This window comes from Stigmatopora nigra, chromosome 1 (genome assembly GCF_051989575.1).
Source record: "Stigmatopora nigra isolate UIUO_SnigA chromosome 1, RoL_Snig_1.1, whole genome shotgun sequence".
Lineage (NCBI taxonomy): Eukaryota > Metazoa > Chordata > Actinopteri > Syngnathiformes > Syngnathidae > Stigmatopora > Stigmatopora nigra.
The window spans coordinates 15739851-15761597 of NC_135508.1; the positions used below are offsets into that span (position 1 = coordinate 15739851).

At 38.2% G+C, this 21747-nt stretch overlaps 2 protein-coding genes across 4 annotated transcripts; both read right to left on the reverse strand.

The window, feature by feature from the left end:
- Nucleotides 1-1255: 1255 nt before the first annotated feature.
- cyp27a2 (cytochrome P450 family 27 subfamily A member 2) lies at nt 1256-8669 on the reverse strand. Its single transcript, XM_077727238.1, has 9 exons — nt 8417-8669; nt 7336-7526; nt 6508-6707; nt 6240-6437; nt 6001-6164; nt 3566-3732; nt 3416-3497; nt 1757-1972; nt 1256-1688 (listed from the first exon to the last, which is right to left on the reverse strand). The coding sequence occupies exons 1-9, from the start codon at nt 8612-8614 to the stop codon at nt 1530-1532; spliced, it is 1575 nt and encodes a 524-aa protein (XP_077583364.1). The 5' UTR covers nt 8615-8669; the 3' UTR covers nt 1256-1529.
- Nucleotides 8670-12244: 3575 nt separating this feature from the next.
- On the reverse strand, nt 12245-20729 carry nr2c2 (nuclear receptor subfamily 2, group C, member 2). 3 transcript variants are annotated; one of them, XM_077722242.1, is made up of 15 exons: nt 20539-20729; nt 18909-18993; nt 18596-18672; nt 18320-18500; nt 18073-18178; nt 17797-17976; nt 16992-17148; nt 16830-16920; nt 16007-16152; nt 15752-15914; nt 15507-15628; nt 15068-15207; nt 14759-14896; nt 14560-14665; nt 12245-13577 (listed from the first exon to the last, which is right to left on the reverse strand). In XM_077722242.1, exons 4-15 carry the CDS (start codon nt 18470-18472, stop codon nt 13403-13405), a joined length of 1677 nt encoding a protein of 558 aa, XP_077578368.1. In that variant the 5' UTR covers nt 18473-18500; nt 18596-18672; nt 18909-18993; nt 20539-20729; the 3' UTR covers nt 12245-13402. The 3 variants fall into 3 exon arrangements, with proteins under 3 accessions (XP_077578368.1, XP_077578360.1, XP_077578353.1); XM_077722234.1 differs by having other exon boundaries at nt 18320-18520; XM_077722227.1 differs by having other exon boundaries at nt 18320-18520; nt 18596-18691.
- Between the last annotated feature and the right edge of the window lie 1018 nt (nt 20730-21747).

The following is a 21747-nucleotide window of genomic DNA, read 5'->3' on the forward strand; positions in this document are numbered from 1 at the left end:
GTTTTATTTTTACATTTTTCAAGTAAGGGGGGCGGGGGGGGGGGGGGGGGGATTAACTTCACGATGGCGTCATCGACCCAAAAAGAAGCCTGAATATGTCGAAAATTAAAACAGCACAAACAAAACTTAAAGTACAAAAGAATGATTTTTTTAAATTAATAAATCCACTATGGGGGCAACTTCACGGCAATCACCTCCTTAACTGTTATTGAGCCCAAAAGACATCCAATCCATTATGACTGCGAGAAACTGGGCAGCAATTACAAAAAAAAAAAAAAAAATGACCAGGAATAGACATTTGCTTTCTAAATCAGGGGTCCCCAAACCAGTCCCAGAGCGCCGCTAAGGGTGAAGGTTTTTGGTCCAACCAGACATTTTGACAAATGAGATTTCTGCAGAAAACAAGAAGCACCTGATTGCAATCCACTGATTCCACTTGTAGATTGCAAACCGGAATGGTGAAAAATGTGTCCTCTTTGGGTTGGAATGAAAACACCCACTGCAGCCCTTTGTGGAATAGTTTGGAGACCACTGCCAAAACAAAAAACAAAAAAAGTAAAAGGTCTTAAGTGGTGGTCTCCAAACTTTTCCAGGTTTTCATTCCAACTCAGAAAGAGGACACCTTTTTTTTCATCAATCTGGTGTCCTATAAGTACAATCAGTGGATTGCAGTCAGGTGCTTCTTGTTTTCTTGGTCAAAATGTCTGTGCTGAATCAGTTGGAACAAAAACATGTACCCACACCGGACTTCAATGACCGGTTTGGAGACCCTTGGTCTTAAGTGTCAACTTTTGAAGAGCTGCCCACAGTTGTGCAGAGTTCAAATCAGGAATGATACAAGCAAAATGAAATCATTTTATTTTATGGCAGGAATGAGATTAGCGTCTACTTGCCAAAGTCTAATAAACACAATTTAAGCAATATAATTGGGCTTACTAGAATATGTAGAGTAGTTGAGAGAATAAACTATGCAAAAAATAAACTAACATCAATATAGTACCGCTACTGTGGATCAGTGGTCAAGTAATCGTTCCCAAAGCCTAGAAGATGCAAGTTCGATTATCGTCCCCGGTGAGCTCGTCTAAGTATCCTTTAGTAAGATAATGAACTCAATATTGCTTCTGAGTATCTGAATGTCATCAGGTGATTGACGATATATTAGTGCCAAAAAGTTCTGGGTGCCATGAAGGTGGAAAGGCGCTTCACAAGTATTAGTATAGCGAGCCCTCGCTTATTGCAAATTCACTACTTAACGTTTTTAATTATTTAATAAAACATTTTTTTAAAGTACATAAAAATGGAAAATCCACACTGAAACTCACGAGCAGAAGCCTAACCCCGCTACTAGGACTGAATATAACAGGGTTGACCTTACTTTGTGATTTTTCGATTATCGCGGCCATATCTGGTGTACGTTAACAGCGATATTCGAGGGATTACTGTACTAGTTTATTTACCATCCATCCATCTATTATGCTAAGCAAATAATATTTGAGTCATAGTAACAAAGTAACGAAGCGTGATCTTCTCTACACGGCATGTTTCAAAGGTTGTGCAAAGGATGCTTTGCCTCCGACTCGGGGCAGAAAACGAAGACTGATGGGTTTTGCGGGGATGAGCAGTGTCCGCGTTTTGGCCTCCACGGCCGAATGGTCGTCCCCCGGCCGGACCTCGTAGTGCTGCATCAGCTGCCGATTACAAATGGACATTCAGATGGCAATCGCACGACGTGAGCTCGCAGGCTGGCGCCGCTTACCCTGCTAAGAGCAAAGTACATCTCCATCTCGGCCACTCTCTTTCCCACGCAGGCTCGCACACCCACGCCGAATGGGATGAAGCTGTATGGGTGGTGCTGGAAAGAGCCTGCCGTCACTCTGTTGCTGCGAAGCCATCGCTCCGGTACGAATGTGTCCGGTCGGGGGAATTGTGCTGGGTCGCGACACACGGCGTAGTGGCACAAATGGAACTGAGTCTGGAAGAGCATCACATTGGTGTTTGGTTTGAATTTCGCAGCAGCACCTGAAAATATCTTGAAAAAGATCTGGTAAATCGTAGTCATAGGGCACACAGAGAGACAGACGACCCCCGGGCTCACAATCACACTGCCACCAAGTGGGAATCGAACCCAGAATGCCCGTACCAAAGTCAGGCGGAAAAAACACCCCACCATCGGGTTGCATGATAGAATTAACTCATTCAAACCAAGCCATTTTTCACAAGATATCGCCTTTTTTGAAGGATTGTCTTCTAAAAGAAGAAAGGTTAGAGTCACATCTTTCTGTTTAATTTTTTTTTAAATACAGTAATACGGGGCTAGGGAACCTATAACTTGGAGCCATATGTGGCTCTTTTGACAGGTGCATCTGGCTCTCTGTTAACCTGTGAGCTAAAATATGGAAACCGCTGGTGACAGAGCTGAGATACAACGTCTAGATATGCTTTAATCTTCTTAAACCTTTTTTTTTTGTTTTGCATTAGGCTCTTCTGGATTTCATACTCTCATTGAGTGCAAGTGCACTTGAATGTTGTCAAATTATTTCAGTTTCTTTCCACTTTAAAAGTGGCGAAATTACTAAAAACGTAGAAGGCACCAATTCACATGTATTTGACTTTTAAATTCAGAGTATGCCTCTGAAGGAATCACATTAGAGAGTATGAATTGTCTATGGTTCTCTTCATCAAAAAGGTTCCCAACCCCTGCAGTAATCCCTCGGATATAGGGTCACCCCTATTAAAAATAAACATTTTTTTCTTGAGTTCCGAGTCCTAGTTTCAGCATGGATTTTCACATTTTTATGAACTTAATAAAAATATTCCCGGAAAAAAATCCACAATGTACTGAAGTCGCGAGTAGTTATGGGGAGATTTTTTTGAGTTTTTTTATTATTATTATTTTTTAAAGTTCATAAAAATGTTAAAATCCTTGCTAGAACAGGCATGCGGAAGCAACTCCTGTCTTCTGCTTGCAAGTTTTAGCAAGGATTTTAACATTTTTATGAACTTTAAAAAAAAAAAATAATAAAAAAATTCAAAAAAATCTCCCCATAAAAAAAATCTGCGATGCAGTGAAGCCGCAAAAGTTGAACCGCAAAATGAGGGATTACTGTACTCATATTTGTTCTTAATTTATAAATATAAACAGTTTATTTGTCTTTGGTATTGAAAAAAAAATCAGTCAATCAGTAAACTTGAGGGGTCCACTGTCTTACGGTTAGGGTTCAAATTTGTGAGAACCTCAACAGGTTCCCACATCTTGAAAACTTGTGACTTTTAACTCAAGGTACAGTTACTGCAAAGGTACTTTACATATGATACAAGAGACAAACAGAATCCTGTTTGACCAAGCAAAAGTTCACGCTGTATACAGGAAACACTCGGAGGAAAGAAACCTCATTTCGATCCAATGTGTCTGCACCTTTTTTGGGAACCAGTAGTTATGCACCATCACCTCATTTTCGGTAACAAAACGTCCATTGCCAGGAACAACAGGATACAAACTGGAAGAAGACAAAGAAAGTCAGAGAGCAGTGAAACAAAGCTTATGAATACAAAAGAGTTGGCACACCGTAATGTTTCCTTGATGACGGCCTTCAAGTAGGGCATTTCTTTAAGGTCTTCCATGCTAGGCAGACTTTTGTCAGCACATGTGGAATCCACCTCGGCGTGCAGTCGATCCTGAGCCCGCGGGTCCCTCGCCAAGTGGTACAATGCCCATGACAGCGTATTGGAGGTCTGAACGAAACAGTAAGAGACATTTCTGAAAAAGCACACGGCTCTAGAAATGTTGTCATTGTTCCCAAAAGGTAAACAAATATACCAGCCTGCTATAATTTAATTTTACTGCCCTGCTGCAGTAGAGCGGCTAACAAAAGTGGTCTTGAATCCAGTATTTCTACATTCCAAACAGGCTAAATTCACGCTAAACATTCAGCATCAAGTATACACAGGGGTGGATTGTGAAAGGAATGTTTTGATCATATGACTGACCGCACGAGTATATATTTGGCTCAGAACGGATAATTGGCACAGGATGAATTGGGTCACTAAATTGGGCGATAGACTGTGGATTATGACGATTCAACATTATAGGATTGTGTTTTTTAGAACACTGGTGGCATTGCATTAATACTGCAGAGGCGTCCCATCTGATATATAATACACACGTATGTGATGGCATAATTAGATCCAGATTTTTTTTAAACTTTCGGTCCCATTTCTTTATCAGGTGTATTCCCACTACTGATCTGAAGTGTTTTTGGAACATTAAAAATAATGCTAAAAATAATTATTAATGCTGTATTATTTCTTTTTTATTCTAATTTACAAAATAAACTTTATGAAGGCAAACTGTTCCTGCCAACCTTGTTAGGGAAATACACCAAATAATAAATATAAAATCCCAAATAGGTCAAATTAAAAAGCTGTAGGAGAATTCAGTTTTACACCAAAAAAGGTGATGCCACTGTAATTATCAGATAATATTTTTACAACTTTTATACTGTCCGATACTCAAAAAATAATCCTATCAGGCACGGATTACAATACTGAGTATTGGATTAAAAAAAAAAAAAAAAAAAACACCTTGCACAACGTGAAAAAAAATACATTACACACCGAAGGATGTATAAGCAAGTAAAAAAAATGTTTTGTACGTCTAATGCAGTGTTTCCTAACTGTTTTTGCACTGAACAAAATTTCAAGGGACAGCACATCTTTTAATTTAAAAGTATTTCGCCTATTCTAACAATAGTCATTCTCATCAAAGTTTTATCAGTAGGAAACACATGAACCTCCAAAATGATTCCAAAATCTAATTTTTCACTCTGGCCTCATGTCACCAAAAGTTGATGTCTGCGGACCCTAAACAACGTCTGGTTCGAGTAATGCAAAAATAAGTAATTTCATGTTTTTAAATCGCATATTACACAAAAGAAATGTGCTCTCACACTTTATGTCATCAAAGGTTGATGCCCTTGAAAGCAAACAACTTCCGGTTGATGTTAGAGAAAAATTACGCAACAAAATGACTTTCACATTTTGAATCTTGTAATTGTATAATCTCTAATTTAACGTTCATCTTATTTTGATTTTAATCTGGTAATAATTCCATTTTTATCTCGATATATGTATTTATTTTCATTTTTCTCTTGGAATATGACATTGTTTGACTTCTTGCAATTTTCTGCGGCACACCAGTGTCCCGTCGCACAGTGGTTGGGAAACACTGTCTAACACAGTGTTCCCCGCTACTTCGCGCTTCAGTTAACATTGAAACAACATATTTTACAGTTTTTTTTTGTTATAACATGAATTTCACTCTCTCTACCCGTATTCTATATGGTGCACTGTATACAGGGGGGTAAAAAAAAATAATAAAACAAAAAAAAATTGGAATTAAATTAAAATTAAGCATTTGGAAGGGGAATCCCTACTTCGCGGAAAAGCACTTATCGCGGGTGGTCCCGGTCCCCATTAACCGCGATAAGCGAGGGGACACTGTATACACCTTTACTCTTTTACCTCAAGAAACATGATCAAATTCATCATCATAGTGTTGAACATCAGTGTCCTTACCAGCAAGCTGCATTAAGAGAAGATACCTTTCTTGTAATTGGGAGTCGGTAGTGGCAATTTGAGTACAGTAATCCCTCGAATATCGCAGTTAATGTGGACCAGACTTCGCCGTGGGAATCAAAAAACAGGGTCATCCCTGTTAATTTATTTTCTTTTTTACTTTAGTGCTGAGTCCTAGTAGCAAGAGTGGCTTCTGGTTAGGAGTTTCAGCATGGATTTTCACATTTTGATGAACTTAAAATAAATAAATAAATAAAAGAACATGCAATATAGTGAAGCCGTGTAAGTTGAATCCGCGATATTCGAGGGATTGCAGTAGTTATAAGTGAGTTAAGTAAGTCTTGCAGACATTGTATGCAACATCTGCATAAAGAAATCGGAAATGAGCTGCAGCATAAACATAGTTTCCCCACTTGTCATCCTCACCGTGTCGACTCCGCCCAGCAGCAGCTCTGTCACGCTCATGTAGATCTCCAAATGAGTTAACTTATCAGAGGACAACAAGTAAGTCAGGAACAAGCCCTCCGTCACCTCACCTCGATCCGTCCGGGTTTGTATCTCAGCCAATCTCTTGTCGATGAGTGCCTGGGCTGTAGAATCCAAATGCATTGTGAGCATTTTCAACAAGCGCTCAGGTCAATTAGAGAAACACTATTCGAGCCAACCTGTGTTATAAAGGTCGTCCCAGGCCCGGACAAAACGCTCCCAGAAAGGAAGGACGGAACGACTCCAGCGTGGGAAGATAACAACAGTCTCAGACATTGTTAGCATGTCATTGACGGCGGCGATAAAGCGCTCCGTTTCTTCAGGGATGTTCTCCTGGAGGCAACCCAGCCTGGTCTCAAACAAAATGGAAGAAATACCTGCACGATGACATTTAGGAAGAGCATCAATAACGTCAGCCACCTCCGGCGTGACTTCCGTCGATCTCACCTTCAAAGCCAAATTTGTAGAGCTCGGAAGCCACGTCGGAAACGGAAGTTTTGTCCGGACTGCGACGGCGGAGGAACTCGATGCGTTCCAGGAGATCCTCCACCACTTGGTGGATGACGGCTGCGTAGGCGGACACTTCCTGGAGCTTAAGCATCTTTGGGTTCAGAGCCTTGCGGATTCTGTACCATTCTTGACCTTTGCTAGGAAATGAAAGATATCCAAGTTTACCATTCAATTCTATGGTACACACACAGACATTAGTCAATGTACTTTGAAAAAAAAACACCTAATTTGATTTTTATTTATGTTCAAATATAACTTGCAGTGTTGAATAAATTTTTTTTCTACATTATTTTTTTTTTTATCAACTGAGATTGAATGTATTCAGCGAAGCAAATTATTAATTTAAATGTTTAAAAAAAATTAAACTGCACTCTAGTTTGCCAATGTTTACACGGTAAATTCGTAAACATTATCAGTAAAATAATAAAAACCAAATCAAAAAAATCAATTGAACAATATGAAAGAGAATATCTTTTGCATTTTAGAATGTTTTTTGGTTAAACCATCAGTTAAAATACAAATGGGAAAGAATTTGTGAGAATCAAAAAAATCAGAAAATCAATTTCAACTGGGAGGGCTGGTAGCCAATTATGAAAATGGATTGGATGTATATCACACTGTGTGTGTGATACTGGTGTGTGTCCATAGCGGGCATTTATGATGTTGCTCACACTGGTCCTCAGTGTGCACAGGGATGTATGCCCAGACATATGAAAAATTACCGGGAACATTGATTAGCAGTTGCATGGAATTATGTTGACTCACTCTACATGCAAACCGTAGGCTTGCCCCCTCAAATCTCTGTATTCCTTCCAGTGTGGCAACAAAGCTCGCACTGGGTAGCGTCCTTCCTGATGGATCACCTGGGCAATGAGCTCAGGAGTAGCCACATTGACCACGTCGAAGGGGCCAAACTTGGACCGCCATATAGGCCCGTAGAGATTCTTCTGAAACCCCTGCAGAAAGATGACAGGTGAAAAAAAGCACAAGATATTATAGACCAGAGGTGGAAAAGCTATTCCACAAAAGGCCACAATGGGTGCAGGTTTTCATTCCAACCCACAGAGGGCACTTTTTCGACAATCTAGTGTCCTGAAAATGCAATCAGTGGATTGCAGTCAGGTGCTTCTTGTTTTCTGCACAAATCTCATTGGTTCAACTGTTTGTGCTGGATCAGTTGGAACAAAAACCTGCACCCACAGTGGCCCTCGAGGACCGGTTTGCCCACCCATATTATACACCAAACTATTTTTTCAAACACATATTTTTCGAGTGCTGAGGAATGCAATCCTAATCCTTGTATGTCTTAATGGTCATTCCAGAATTGGAGGATATTTTACATGCTGTGGGTCCTATGTGGAATTTGCATATTCTCCTTTGTGGGTTTTCTCCGGGTATTCCGGTTTCCCCCACGCCCCCCCAAAAATTGCATGCTAACCTGGTTAAACACTTGAAATTTTGGCTTGGTTTGGATGCAAGCTCGAATGGTGGTTTGTCTCATTGTGCCCTACAATTGGCTGGCAATAAGTTGAGGTTCTACACTGATTATTGGGATAGGCTCCAGCACCCCCGCGAGCCTTGTGGGGATAAGTGGGACAGCAAATGAATTGATAGATTTACATTGGCACTAAATAACTGTAAGTAGAATCAAAATATACCTCAAACGTGATTAAAAAAAGAGAAAAACATTCAATCGACGTTGGCCGCTCATCATGCACATTCTTGACATAAATGTGCACGGTGACCTTCAACGAATGTTTCTTATAAATACAGAAGCGGTTTTGATGATAAATGCGTCAAATTACTAACCCGCTGTCTGGAAAAATAGGGTGGTGGTTGTGTTTACCTGCAACAAGTGGCTCTTGTCTGCGTAGCCTTTGACAAACAACCAAAATAGAGTTTTTGACAAAGTGGGTCCGGGCAAGTCATCGATGGTCTTTAGTTTGCCCGCTTCGGTCCTTGCCTGGACGAGTGTTCTGGTCCAAAAGCTGGCCGAATCTCCATGTCGGTACTTTGAAAAGAGGCGAGGTGCAGAGAAGGACATTTTCTTATTGCAGTGTGCTCCAGACTACCTAAAATGACTCTCCGCTGTTGTTCAGATTTGGGCGTCAATCTGTCTGTTGTTTTTAACACCATCTAGTGGGCAAAATGTGCCACTGCATTTAAGGAACTGCCTTGTTCTACTTGAACAGCGTGGCCGGAAGAAACCAGAGGTATATGAAAAGAATTTAGGATTTAATCCTAAAAAAAAAAAAAAAAAAAACATTTCCAAGGTAATAAATAGTTTTTTAGCTATTCAGATTATCTCGGAAAAAGTTACAGTTTGTGATTTTTTTTAAAATATCGTTTTTTTTTTTAATTCATTTAAATATTTTTTGTCTCTTTTCTAAATAATTCCACCTTCTCAGGTGTATTTTACTCCAATTTTTAAAAATGTTTTTCTCCGTTTATCCAAGTTTTATTTTTCAGTTTTACGAGTGTTTTTTCCCCTGTTTCTCTGGTTATTTTTTCTGTTCACCAAATAATTTCCCTCAGTTTTTTTTTTTCTTGCTCAATTTTCAACTTTTGGAATAATTTTGTCAGATTTTTTGGTAACCGGCCCATATTCTGAAATATGTTCAGAATAATATAAACTAATATTTTGAAAAATTGTGTTTGGAGACTCAGAAAAACAGGTGGAGTAATTCTTTGGGCGTCATGACCATACCTCCCAAAATTACTCATATTACATCCTGAAATTACTCAGAAAAGCTACTCAATTACTCAATTTAAAAAAATAAATCATCAATCAAAATGCATGAGTCCAAAAAATTCTTTTAAAAAATCCCTTAAGAAAATTAAATACAAATCCCAATTGGATGAATAACTTTTTTTTATTGTGTGGCTTTGAAAAAGCCAGCCTCAGAGACTGGAATGTTTTTACAGGAGTTCAGTTAATACACCAGGTTACATTTTCATCTGTGAGGTAGAAATAAGGTTGCAATCAATTTGGGTAAAACAATGAATCAAATTTACCATTGAAAGAAAACTACACATCGATGTGAACAAAAGAAAAGCAAATATACTTGAAAAACAAAGAAACCAACACCATTTTTTAAAAACCTTCCAAAGTGGTTTATCAATTGCTAATGTAAAAGCCACAACATTTAAACCAACTTTTTGAATACAGCATTTAATAAAATGCAACGAGCCACTTCTTCATGCACAACAATGCACTATAAAATGATTGTTAATATGGCAAAAAGCATAAATATTATAAAATTGCTTAAAAACAACATGCACTCATTTTAATGAAATTACATGTACAAAGGGAAGTTCCCACAAATACCTTTACAAACAGTCTCACTGAGTTTTGAACCCAAGATTACCATTCATATTTATTCAATTTTCTAGCTTGTCAAACAAGCAGGAAGCAGATGCATAAAGTCTTCTTAGACTCAAGACTGGCTTTCAATGAATTTGTTACCATTTTTTTTTCTCATAAAATCAGGGAATCCTGCCCAAAAAATGACTTTTAAGTACACTTTGTATGCGACTAGAAAAAAAACTGTTCCAAATAAATTGTAGTTTTCAGAAAACATACAAAACACAAAGAGTTTTAGTCAGGTTGGGTGCAAATAAACACCACAAAAACTGACTAATGTGCACTGAGCAAAGCACAAAAAACAGCATGGCTAGAAATAAGTAAAGCATTTCAAATAAAGTAAGAAAAAATAAATAAACACAATTAAAACAAACAATCGACAGATGCCGACGGGGCTCAAATGAACAAATAACGACCGACAGGAAGGGAAAAAAGTGATGAGGTGATTGCACAGGAAACATTAGCCACATAATAAAGGCTAAAAAGAAAGAAAAAAAAGTGTGAGTCAATATAACCGCTATTTAAATGCACCAAAAAAAACCTATACAATCTAATCCGCTCATTTGGACACTTGTTAAACCTAAAGACTGGTATACATCATACCCAAAGGATAAACACAATAAACAATGAGAGCACTTAGTTTACAAATGATTTCATTCACTACGATTGACGGCGATAGAAGTCCAATCGTTTTTGGCTGGGAGGCCCTCTATCAGTCCAAATGGATTGGACGTCTATCACCGTCAATGAGAGCCATTGAGTAAAAGACAGAGGTCTGTTGCTGTTTCATGAGTAAATGTGTGAACCTGATAGATACTCTTCTTCCACTTGTTAGACACATGGATAAAAAAAATCAAAATCAAATTTAGTAAACCCTTTTCCATGCATTTTTTTACACTGACAGCACATGACTAGGTATTTGATACCAAATTTATACATAATTGAACCTACATTTGAAATGCAGACATGGGTGTTTATTTCGACGTCATATTTTCTTTTATATCCTGTATGAAGTTGGATTTTTTTTTAGTTTTTTTGCCAAATTAGTTTTGGGATAATTGTACTATGTGTTATTATTATACCGCCAAACTAAAGCTGGGTTCACATCGGTCAAGTTTTATTTTCGCGTCGAGTTTAGATACAAAGTCAATATAATCGCAGGTTTAAGAGCCGTTGGACCAGATACGACCAAGATGAACTTTGGCGTTGCAAGAAGATAGTTTTAGTTAAACTTTTTGCCACAGATTTCAACGTTGAGGAGAAAAAACAGCCAATTAAATACTATTTCTCATTCACGGGACTTCTGTTGGCAAGTGAGGAGCTCCCTCACATCCTGTCAACAAAAAGTCAAAGAAAAAAAAACGACCATGAGAATAAAGTAAAACTTTTATGAGATTAAAGTCGCAATATTACAAGATGTAAGTCATACATTGAGTCGCAATACTACGAGATAAAAGTCATAACGAGAAGGAAGTCGTATATTGTAATACTATGATTTTTAAAAAAAAAAGGTGCGATATTACGAGATTCAGGGCATTATATTACGCATTATATAAGATTTCTATAATATTACAAGACAAAGTCGTAATGTCAAAAAATTAGATTCGTAATATTACGAGAATAAAATTGTAATTTCACAAAATTAAAGATGTAATATTATTAGAATAATGTTGTGACCTTTATGAGGATAAGCAATACAGAAGTTGAATAAATAAAGTCATTATAATGCTTATTTTTATGTGTAATTAATTAATGTTTGGTTTCTCAGACTTTTTGCTACCTAAGGGCTACGTCAACACAAAACTGCTTTTAGTGTAATATTATGAGAATAAGGTATTAAAAATAGGAGAAAAATGTCATAATATTAAAAGATCAAACCCATGACAGGGCCTATGTCTATTATTATTATTAGAGTATTTATATTTCTGTTGTAAACCGAAAGTTGTTTCGTTTCGCGGACTTCGACCCTTTGGTGCCGTGGGGACTTTGTAAACACAAAACTACTTTTGGCATAATATTACGAGAAAAAAAAAACTTGTTTTTACATTACGAACCTGAAGCGGTTTGGTTTCAATGACTTTTGGCAATGTAAGGATAGTGTGAACAACCAGAATTGTTTTTAGCGCAACGGTTGCCAGATAAGTGCCCTGGAATAGAGAATTAAGCCGCATTATCATACCATAGTTGAATTTATATCAGAATAGATAGTGGCTGACAGATGACACACTTATGTTAGCAATGACCATGTGAACATACACCAACTGTTGTATTCTACAACCTGTCTCTTACATACCAAACATTAAATAAGTACATGATAGTCTTCATATGTAAAGGGATTGAAATTGCCCTGGGGTTAAGTTTTAACATGAATGAATATTCAATTTTAGTGAGGTAGGTTAACACAAAGATAAACAAAAAAAGCTGTTATCCAAGCTCCTGGTTAGTTTCTATAGCCATGATGGGAATGGTGCTTTTTGGACTATTTTTCTCAACATATACTGTATTTTCCAGACTATAAGTTGCACTTTTTTTCATAGTTTGACCGGGCCTGCGACTAATATTCAAGTGCGACTTTCCTTTTGTTTTTTTCACCACAAAAGCCTGTTGAGTTGTTTTTTTCTAGGTGATAATTATCTGAAAAACTTATGTTAACTGACTCCCATTTCGCCCGTTGTTTTCCCATTTTACTTTTGTTACTTAAATGCATGTTTGTTCTTGGTTTCTGATTTCTTTTTTTTAAATGGTCCCCCCAAAAAAGGCGACTTAAACTCCAGTACGACTCATATTATTTTTCTCTTCACTGGGTGGTGCGAGTTATAGTCCGGAAAATACAGCTATATCCAGATTGGCAAAGAAAGCCGTTCATCGACAGTTTCCACAACGTCTCTTAATTCTTTTATCCATTTCATTTCCACTAACCGACCAAAATATGTATACGATTAAAGACACTATTTTTGTACTGGACCCTGGATGCTATGCATATAGAACGAGCATGCCAACTTTGTGCCTTTTCCAAATGTCTATTTACCAAAGTAAGATTGTAAAAATCAAAAACATCACCTGTCGAGGAGAAATTGTGTGACTTTGAGATGAGTCATAACATTTTCACTTGTCTACATTGATTGACAGCATCCCTAATGTATTTCATTGTCTTATTTCTGATGTTGTCATGACTCAAAATAAGATAAGTAGATTTTGTTTGCCCCAGCTTCACATGATTTGTAAGTACGTAATACCAATGCATTTTGGGTATTTTAAAATGTTAGGGCCATTCAATGAATATATAATTGAAGTGCATTTCTTACATAGGGCTCCCTTAAATGCTCTCAATTCATCAAAAAAATGGAAATAAATACTTAATAAATCATGAACATATAGAAGAAGAGGCCGCTGCAGGATGCTCATCACAGCTTTAACAAGAAAGAGTACCTGAAGTTGAGATTTGGATGCCTTTTCTTAAAGGGGTCGTCACTCGGTGGGGTCGCTGTCCTGACTGCTGTACTCGGCGGTCTCCATTTTAAGAATATAGGGGATTATGCTGTCAATGGAGACGTTACCAATCAAACCGGTGAAAAAGAGCTCCTCTGTGATGTTGGAGTTCATGAGGCGCAGCGCAGGGAGGCGGGTCAGGATGCGGGTCAACCTAAAGACACAATTTTTGGCCTTAGGTTTAGAACTTTTCAAATCAATATGTACGGAAGATTAGCGCTGAAATGATGGCTGAATTTTTAGCAAACTCATTTCCAAGAGATGTTGCCAAAAATATTTGTTGTCTGTTTGTTTCTATTTGCTTAGTAAGGTTTTCTTTTAGAAACTGACTACAGTCGTACCTCTACTCGCGAAATGAATTGGTTCGAAGACTTTTTTCGTAACTTGAAAATTTTGTAACCGGAAGTATGCCTTTATATGTAAATTCTCTAATTTTAAAATTGGTCAAAGTGTCCCAATTTTGCATGAAAAATGTGAGGAAACACAAAAATGAGAGAAAATTATAAGGAAATGATTTATTAATATCTTAAAATAAATAAAGCATATGAAAATGTGCCCAGCGCAGCTGAAATATCTCCCTCTGTGGATGTTACAGATGTAATATCTCTGTTCGTCCGCCATATGGTGACAAGAACCCGTTGTACCAGTACCGAAAGCCGTCTACTTTGGAGTACATTTTAGACTTTTAAGTGTGCCCTATGTGTGTGTGTGTGTGTGTGTGTGTGAAAATATGTTTTACAGTTTATACAGTTTTTAATTGCTCAATATGGGGAATTTAAAATAAAATAACAGATTAGGAGATGAATTTACTTTTTAGGGAATTTCATAACGTGGATCTTCTTCGTATCTCGAGTCACTCATATGCATATAAAAAATTTGGCAACCTGACACTTTCGTACCGAGAGGAATTTGTAAGTAGACGTATGACTGTATTTAAAATTTTATACAAAGCGGGCAAAAAGATGATTGACCGAAGTGTCATACCGAGCTCATCCCAATTGCTTTCTTAAAATAGCTTGTAAGCCACCGAAGGCCACAAGATTTGTAAACATAGCACAGTTCCTGAAAGAAAAGCTTTCACTCTAAACTCTAAATACATAATTATACATTTAATTTAGTAAGATTCCCTTTCATACCTGTAGGTGTCGTCGGGATATGTTTTCTGTACATAATCCTGCAGCTCCATCAAGGCTTTTTCTTGAAACTTTTCCACCTGTCCGCCACAGTCCACACCGGGATGATCTGACGGCATGGTAAAAAAGTATTGATTTTCTCAACTTTGTTGTCCTTAAATCATTTGAATATTCACCAGAGGAGGGAGACTTTACAACTCACCTGGACTGAATAAGACGATGGCCTTCAGGTAGGCGTATTCGTAGCTATCTGTCTCCAGCCGGGTCATGCTGTTACAGAACTCCTGAAACTTCCAGATGTGTTCCATCACCTGCTTCACCCTTTCCCCTGACAGCTTGTCTACAAGATAACATCTGTCAACCATCACCATCAAGTGACATATACAAGTGGCCTACTCTGAAGATTTTTCACGATAATGTGCGACTACTTTGCTATGACTAAATCATCCTTTTATGCCTGCTTGTGAAATGAGAACATTTTGCTACTACTACGCGTTATCTTGAACCATACCATCCTGAATGCTACTCTGAAGGTGGTTGACAATGGCAGTCAAGATGGTGGACAGGTTCATGACGTGTGCACATTGAGCGAGACCAAGAGTGAATAGCTCGTTCCAGCAGGCTCGCACCAAGCCTGTGTTTTCTTCCTGCCTGAGAAAGAGTCGTGGCAATGTAATAGACCATCAGCTTTATTGGAAAACTCATAATGTTTGCACAACGCAAAGCCTAAACGTTGTATAATACCATCTTTGCTGTCATCTTTTCGTCAAGAAAATGAATTGTCATTTTTTTGGTTTTGTTTCTAAAAAAAACAGTTGACGTTCTTAGCTCAATGTTCAGTAGTTTTCAACTGAAAATTGAATGGTTACTACTTAATAATACTGCTAATAGTTATAGTATGCTCATACCTTGTTTACTTGTCCCTAATCGTGCTATGCTGGTAGGCTTACCCAAGAGCCAAGAAGGCAGGGATGGAACGTGCCCAGTGCATTGAGAGAAAGAGAAGCCTGGATGCAGATTCACAAATGTAATGTACATTCAAATATTCTGGCATGGGGCTGGGCATGGTCAACTAGAAGGAAGATGTAAAAGACAACCGTTTCACAGATCATGTCAAAGTGATGTGTTTCTACACACCCAGTTTTAGTGGCCAATCTGATTGTAAATGATGATAGTGGCTGTCTCTCGCACTGACCTTAAAGTTAACATGACCATCTGTGAGAAGGGGTCCTTCCACCTCGATAATTGGCGTTTCTTGATCTCGGCCAAGTAGCTGAAAGGCCGTTTCGCTAACACACTTGTCAGCTACGACACCCGTCTCGGGTGGATTGAGCACTTTGGCCAGAGTGTCAAAGGCACTGCGCCAAAAAAAAAAAAAAAACAGGAAGGTTTAACGATAAGAAGTCGAATCAGATCAATCAAAACAAATAGTGGTGCTTTATCAACTGACCGAGTAATCTCTGTCGTGTTTTTTTTCACATATGTGCAATCTGGTGAATCTCCATTTTTCAAGTTCTGTTTCAGTGAATCGCTCAGGTTGGCCAGTGAGGTCACCACATTTGCGAGTGTCCCAAGGTCACTTTGACCAGACTCCATCTAAAGAAAACCACAGGTTTCAAAATTAAGGCAAGATTTCATTTTGTCAACTTCAGAATGTTTGCTAAAATTAAATGAAAATTTCTCCCGATCTTTCACTGAATAGAAATAACTATTGTTTTTAAATTTGAATAAAGCTGTAAGCGGTAATAAAAAAAGATCAAATATCAACTACAAATGTTTATATTTTCCCCCAAAAACAAACAATTAGGAAAAAAACTATCAAATTTGTGGAGTTTTTACAGGCTAACTGCCTGTCATGTCGCCACTAAAATATTTGTTTCTCTAGTTCTTGTTCAAATTAACTTTGAAGTTCCACACTGTTTTTTTGTAAATCGGTGGTCTTGAATCATGGTAGCTTTGTAGGATGCGCCAATATTTATCAATTCGCAGAGCTTGATTTTTTATTTATTGTATCAGGGCTGATTAATTCATAGTGGACAATTATTTACGTGTAGGTTACTAGTTAGCAAGTAGATGCCATGCGGGCTCTTCATCACAGCCTTTTAAAGCAAAAAATATATAAAAAGAATAAAAATACAGTGGTTATGTTGGCGTCCTAAACAATTCATCTACTATACAATAGTAATAAATAGTAATATAGTCATTAATAATCAATTTGGTTGCGATTCAATTCAATAGCCTAATTCCAATACAGTGAATGGAAAGAGATGTACCTTTGAGTCAGTTGTTAACAGAAGTGTTCCATCACTATGCATGACAGGCTGCTGTATATTCACAAGCATCCCCTGGTCCAGCAAACTGGATCTGCACACCAAATACACTCCATAGAACGTCAACATGCAAAGTCCCACAACGAGGATATGATGCTAACTAACCTGGAGCCGTCAGTCTCTGTGTCAGAGACGAAAGTTGGCGTAGCGATGAGTGGACTGTTAATGTCCTTGCGGATGTAAATCTTTTGGGTAGAGGGGGCGCAGTTGATATGTTTCTCTCTGGGAACAACATCGGCAGGCTTCCTTTCACTCTGAACAGCTGGGATAAAAAAATATACAAATAAAAATATTTTCTATACCCCTCATGACCTTTCTTCAGATTTGCAAATACAGTAGGTGCTGCCAATTTTGAGGCAAAAGTCATAGCAGTTATCTCAACAGATGACCTACGATGACTTCTTAACTACAGAAGGATAGTTTCATTGTTGGATATAGATTGGAGTGCCTGGGTAAAGTACAGCGTGAGAACGAAAAAGCAGATGGGAAAACAGCAAATGCTTGGACTGAAAACAATGTGGCCAAATTAATTGTGATGTACGGCCCATACAACATCTACAATGCTGACGACGTGGGTTTTCTTTTTCCATGCACTGCCTGACTCGACGTATATTGAAAAAATGTGTGTATACATATACATATAAATATAAAGGTATATATACGTATATATATATATATATATATATATATATATATATATATATATATATATATATATATATATATATATATATATATATATATATATATATATATATATATATATATATATATATATATATATATATATATATATATATATATATATATATATATATATATATATATTATATATATAAATAATAAGGCTTTTATTTTAGAGCTGTGGAGTAAACTAGCACCATAATATGAAACTGAATTATTGACTCACAGTCAGTCTTCATTCCCATGTTAAGGCATTTCTTCAAGCGACAGAACTGGCAGCGGTTGCGGTGGTGCTTGTTGATGACGCAGTCCTGCTTACTGCGACAGCTGTAGGTCAGGTTTTTCCTCACACTCCGCTTAAAGAAGCCTTTACAACCCTCACAACTCATCGCCCCATAGTGACGGCCTAAACACAAATGACAACAATGAGTTTATGTCTGTCTGAAATTTACACAAGCCAATAGAATACATGATATACAATTCCAGTGTCTAAACAAAACACCTGAAGCCTTGTCCCCACACACCACGCAATACTCCACTGTCTGTGGCCGGCTGAGGTCGCCTGATTGGCCGAGCAACTGCTCCATCGACAGTGGATCTGTGACAATCTGAGAGGAAAAGTAATAGAAGTGGTCATTGATATAATATGGTTCCTCAAATAAAGTTTCAAAAATGAAACATCAGTTGTTAAATCATTTGGTGAAAAAGTGCCTTCTAATTTGATCTTTTCTAAATGCTATTCTTGTCACCTGTATTCTCCCTGGCATCAGGTTGTCTGCAGATGTAAAGATAAGTTGCTTGGTGTTGTGGTTGTCCGGGGAGGTCAATATAACCTTGCCAGCTCCAGAGTTGTCCGCAGTGGTGAGAATGAATTGTTGCTTGGGGGCACTAGAAGTGTTCATGGCAGTCAAAATCTGTATCTTCTGAGCCCTATGTTGATCAGTTACAATCTGAGGAGTGGGAGTGTGACAGTGAGGCTGACATAATTATACATCAATAAAAAAATAAGTCAAAAAAGACGGTACCTGTATCTGCTGTGATGTTGCTGGCGCGTCAATAGTTGCAACCTGATCCTGTGGAGGCGATTCACTTATCGCCGAGTCTGTTGGGGACAATGACACCTACAATTTGAAAGACATTATACCACACGGAATGCTCATCAAGTAGCTAAAATAAAGAAAACAAAGCCACATAGCAAAAGTAAAGAAAACTAAGTTAATGCCTTGATTACACAGAAGATTGTCGGGCATTTTTTCAAGAAACAGATCTAAAATTGGAGCAAAAAACTTAAAAAAGAAAAAAATGCATGGAATAGAGCACACTACAAGCCACACTCACCTCTGCCTCATCCTCATAGTCCGCTTTCTGCTGAGAGAGCAAATTCAGGTTGGCTGTCATGATGATGTAAGGTCATTAGTGGGAACTGTTTGGAACAATGTAAGGTGCTTGATTATTCAACAACAAAGCTGCAACAAAATATATGATGCATTAGTTGGCTGGTCACCCATTGAGGGTACTCATAGTTGGCTGGGATAGGCTTTTATTACTTTGCTTAAGAATGGATTTATTAATATATATATATAAAATATACAGCCCGGTGGCGTGAGTGGTTAGTGCCTCAGAGCTCTAATTAATACATATGATAAGAGACCATCTCATCTTACCTAATTTTCTAAACCGCTTTATCCTCGATAGGGTCGCGGTGGGTGCTGGAGCCTATCCCAGCTGACTTCGGGCCAGAGGCGAGGGGCACCCTCAATTGGTGGCCAGCCAATCACAGGGTACAAGAAGACAAACAACCATTCACGTTGACAATCATATGTAGGGGCCATTTAGAGTGTCAAATCAGTCTACCATGCATGTCATTGGAATGTGGGAGGTACCCAGAGAAAACCCACAGAGGCCCAGGGAGAACAAACAAACTCCACACAGGTGGACCGACCTGGATTTGAACCTAGGTCTCCCACTGAGGACGACCACTCACCGGGCCGCCCTAATAAGAGACCATATTTAAGATTTCCGTTTTGTTACTTAAGTGGTCTACATAAAGAAGTGGGTATTTGATTATATGTGGACATATACATTAATTTGAAACGTAAATTATTTTGGGATGGAATATTTTTCTTATTACACAGCTTTACATCATCATTAAGGAATTATCCGCTATATTATATTTGAAACTGGCACTTTGAACATATTGAAAAAGATGCAAACTGCCATCATAGTTTTATTTTTCATATACTTTATTCATAATTTGGCACTCGGTGTTTCTGTTGTAGACACTGAATTTCCCTTGTATTAAAAAAATGTAGTAACTAAACTTACAATTTGTTGACAATGCGACACCCGGAAGTAAGTGTCACCCAACGGTAACAATACACCAAGGAGGGTCGTGGAAGTAAACGAAGCTTTGTGATTGGCCCAAAGCAATTCCATCCAAATTTGCCTTTTCTACCACATTAAAAATCATGACAACACAACAAAATGGAGATTTTGGCAAGCTGCCAATTACACAAGGGAGCCAATTTTGACGACGAATATCTATCCGAAAATTCTTTCTCCCTCATAACAGCAATGAAGACGTGACAGTAGCTAGTAAATAAACATTCGGCAGGGCGTGGGTGGGAAGTCCCACGATATTTCCGCCCCATTTCTGCCGCCTGGAAGGCAAAGGTAAAAAGGTCGACCTGTCTACGTTTAGCGCTCCAAGCTAGCACAACACAAGCAGAGCCGCAGCGTGTTTGTAAAGCCCCCAAATAAAGTGACACGCGAGAGGCTCACATTAGTTACCCTATATGTCACAAATACGTAATGTAAACCCAATTCGGAGGTTTCACTGTCATTGGTCGTGTCGCGAAGCCTTTCATCGACTCGAACTAGCCTGCAAACCGGGAGATTAGCTGTGTTCTTTTATCATGCGCAACGTCCCCTGTCTTTCTGGGCTTTTCATGCTAAAGCCGAATCTTACCTCCGACGGTGGACCAACGATGTATTCGGAACGCCCGGATAATTTATAAAATTAACTGTTTTGTTTTTCTACTGTTAAAGGTCATAGTTCGTGACCCGTTGATGGTTGAAGGTTTTTTTCTTTTTTTTTCTCCCTTCCTCTTCCTCTGTCGCGCTCCTCCTCCTCCTACTCCAGGCGCGTGCGAGCCAGACGGTGACGTCATCACGTCTCTCCGTCGCAGTGGTCTTCACTCTATGGCCCGCGGGCAAATTTCCCCTCGCCGCCCAGTTTTTATTGACCCACAGCAAGTTATAGAAATATAATTATCATCAAAACGGCCCGCATTAAAATCCTGACATCAACGCTAGATATAGCACTTTAACAGTGCCTCTCTATTACTTCAGGGGTCAAAACCTGACATGTTGAAATCAATGTGGAAAACTGTATTTTCTTCCACAATATCCCTAAAGCGTTGCTCTTTCCTCTTTGCTCGTTTTCTCTTAAAATAGCTTTAAAATGACACCAAAAGAAAACCAGTGAGCTGTCTTGCCTAAAAAAACATTCATAAAAAGGGATAGTAAATTTATAGTTACTGCTATCGATGTCATCGCTCTAACGTCTGGGTTTAGCTGTTTCATTAAGTGAAAACTCCATTTGCAGGCAGTTCTACAACTGTTACTATAACTTATAAAATATATTTTCATTGCAAAAACCAAAACAATATTACAGGAAAAAACTGATGAAGCAAACCAAAAACAAGTTTAAATCTAATAAAACAAAGCATAGCAAATTACCCAAACTGTGTGTTTGCACCCCCTGACCTAAACAATACATTGAAATGGAGATGTGCCACAATGTTTAGTGTTCCAAAAGGTTATAGACATGGCAAGAATATGTTTTGTTTTTTGTGTTTTTGTTTTGTCTTTTGAAAATCAAGCAAACGGGTCACTTTGCTCAATTCCTATTCATTTGGGGACCCATTATCGGTGGAACAGGAACACAAAATATTCTCCAAAGGCCCCCAAATCAACAGAGTGACTGTAAATCAATGGAAAATGACCCCAAATTTGCACATTTTCTCTGCCACTGACGCAATCAATTTGAAGAATCTGAATTGTCCAAAGTGATGAACTCAATTCACTGCACAAGTTCGAAAATAGCTTTTCTGTTTATTAGTCGTTGACCCATTTTCATATAATCGTGTACAATTAGACATATTCATTCATAACT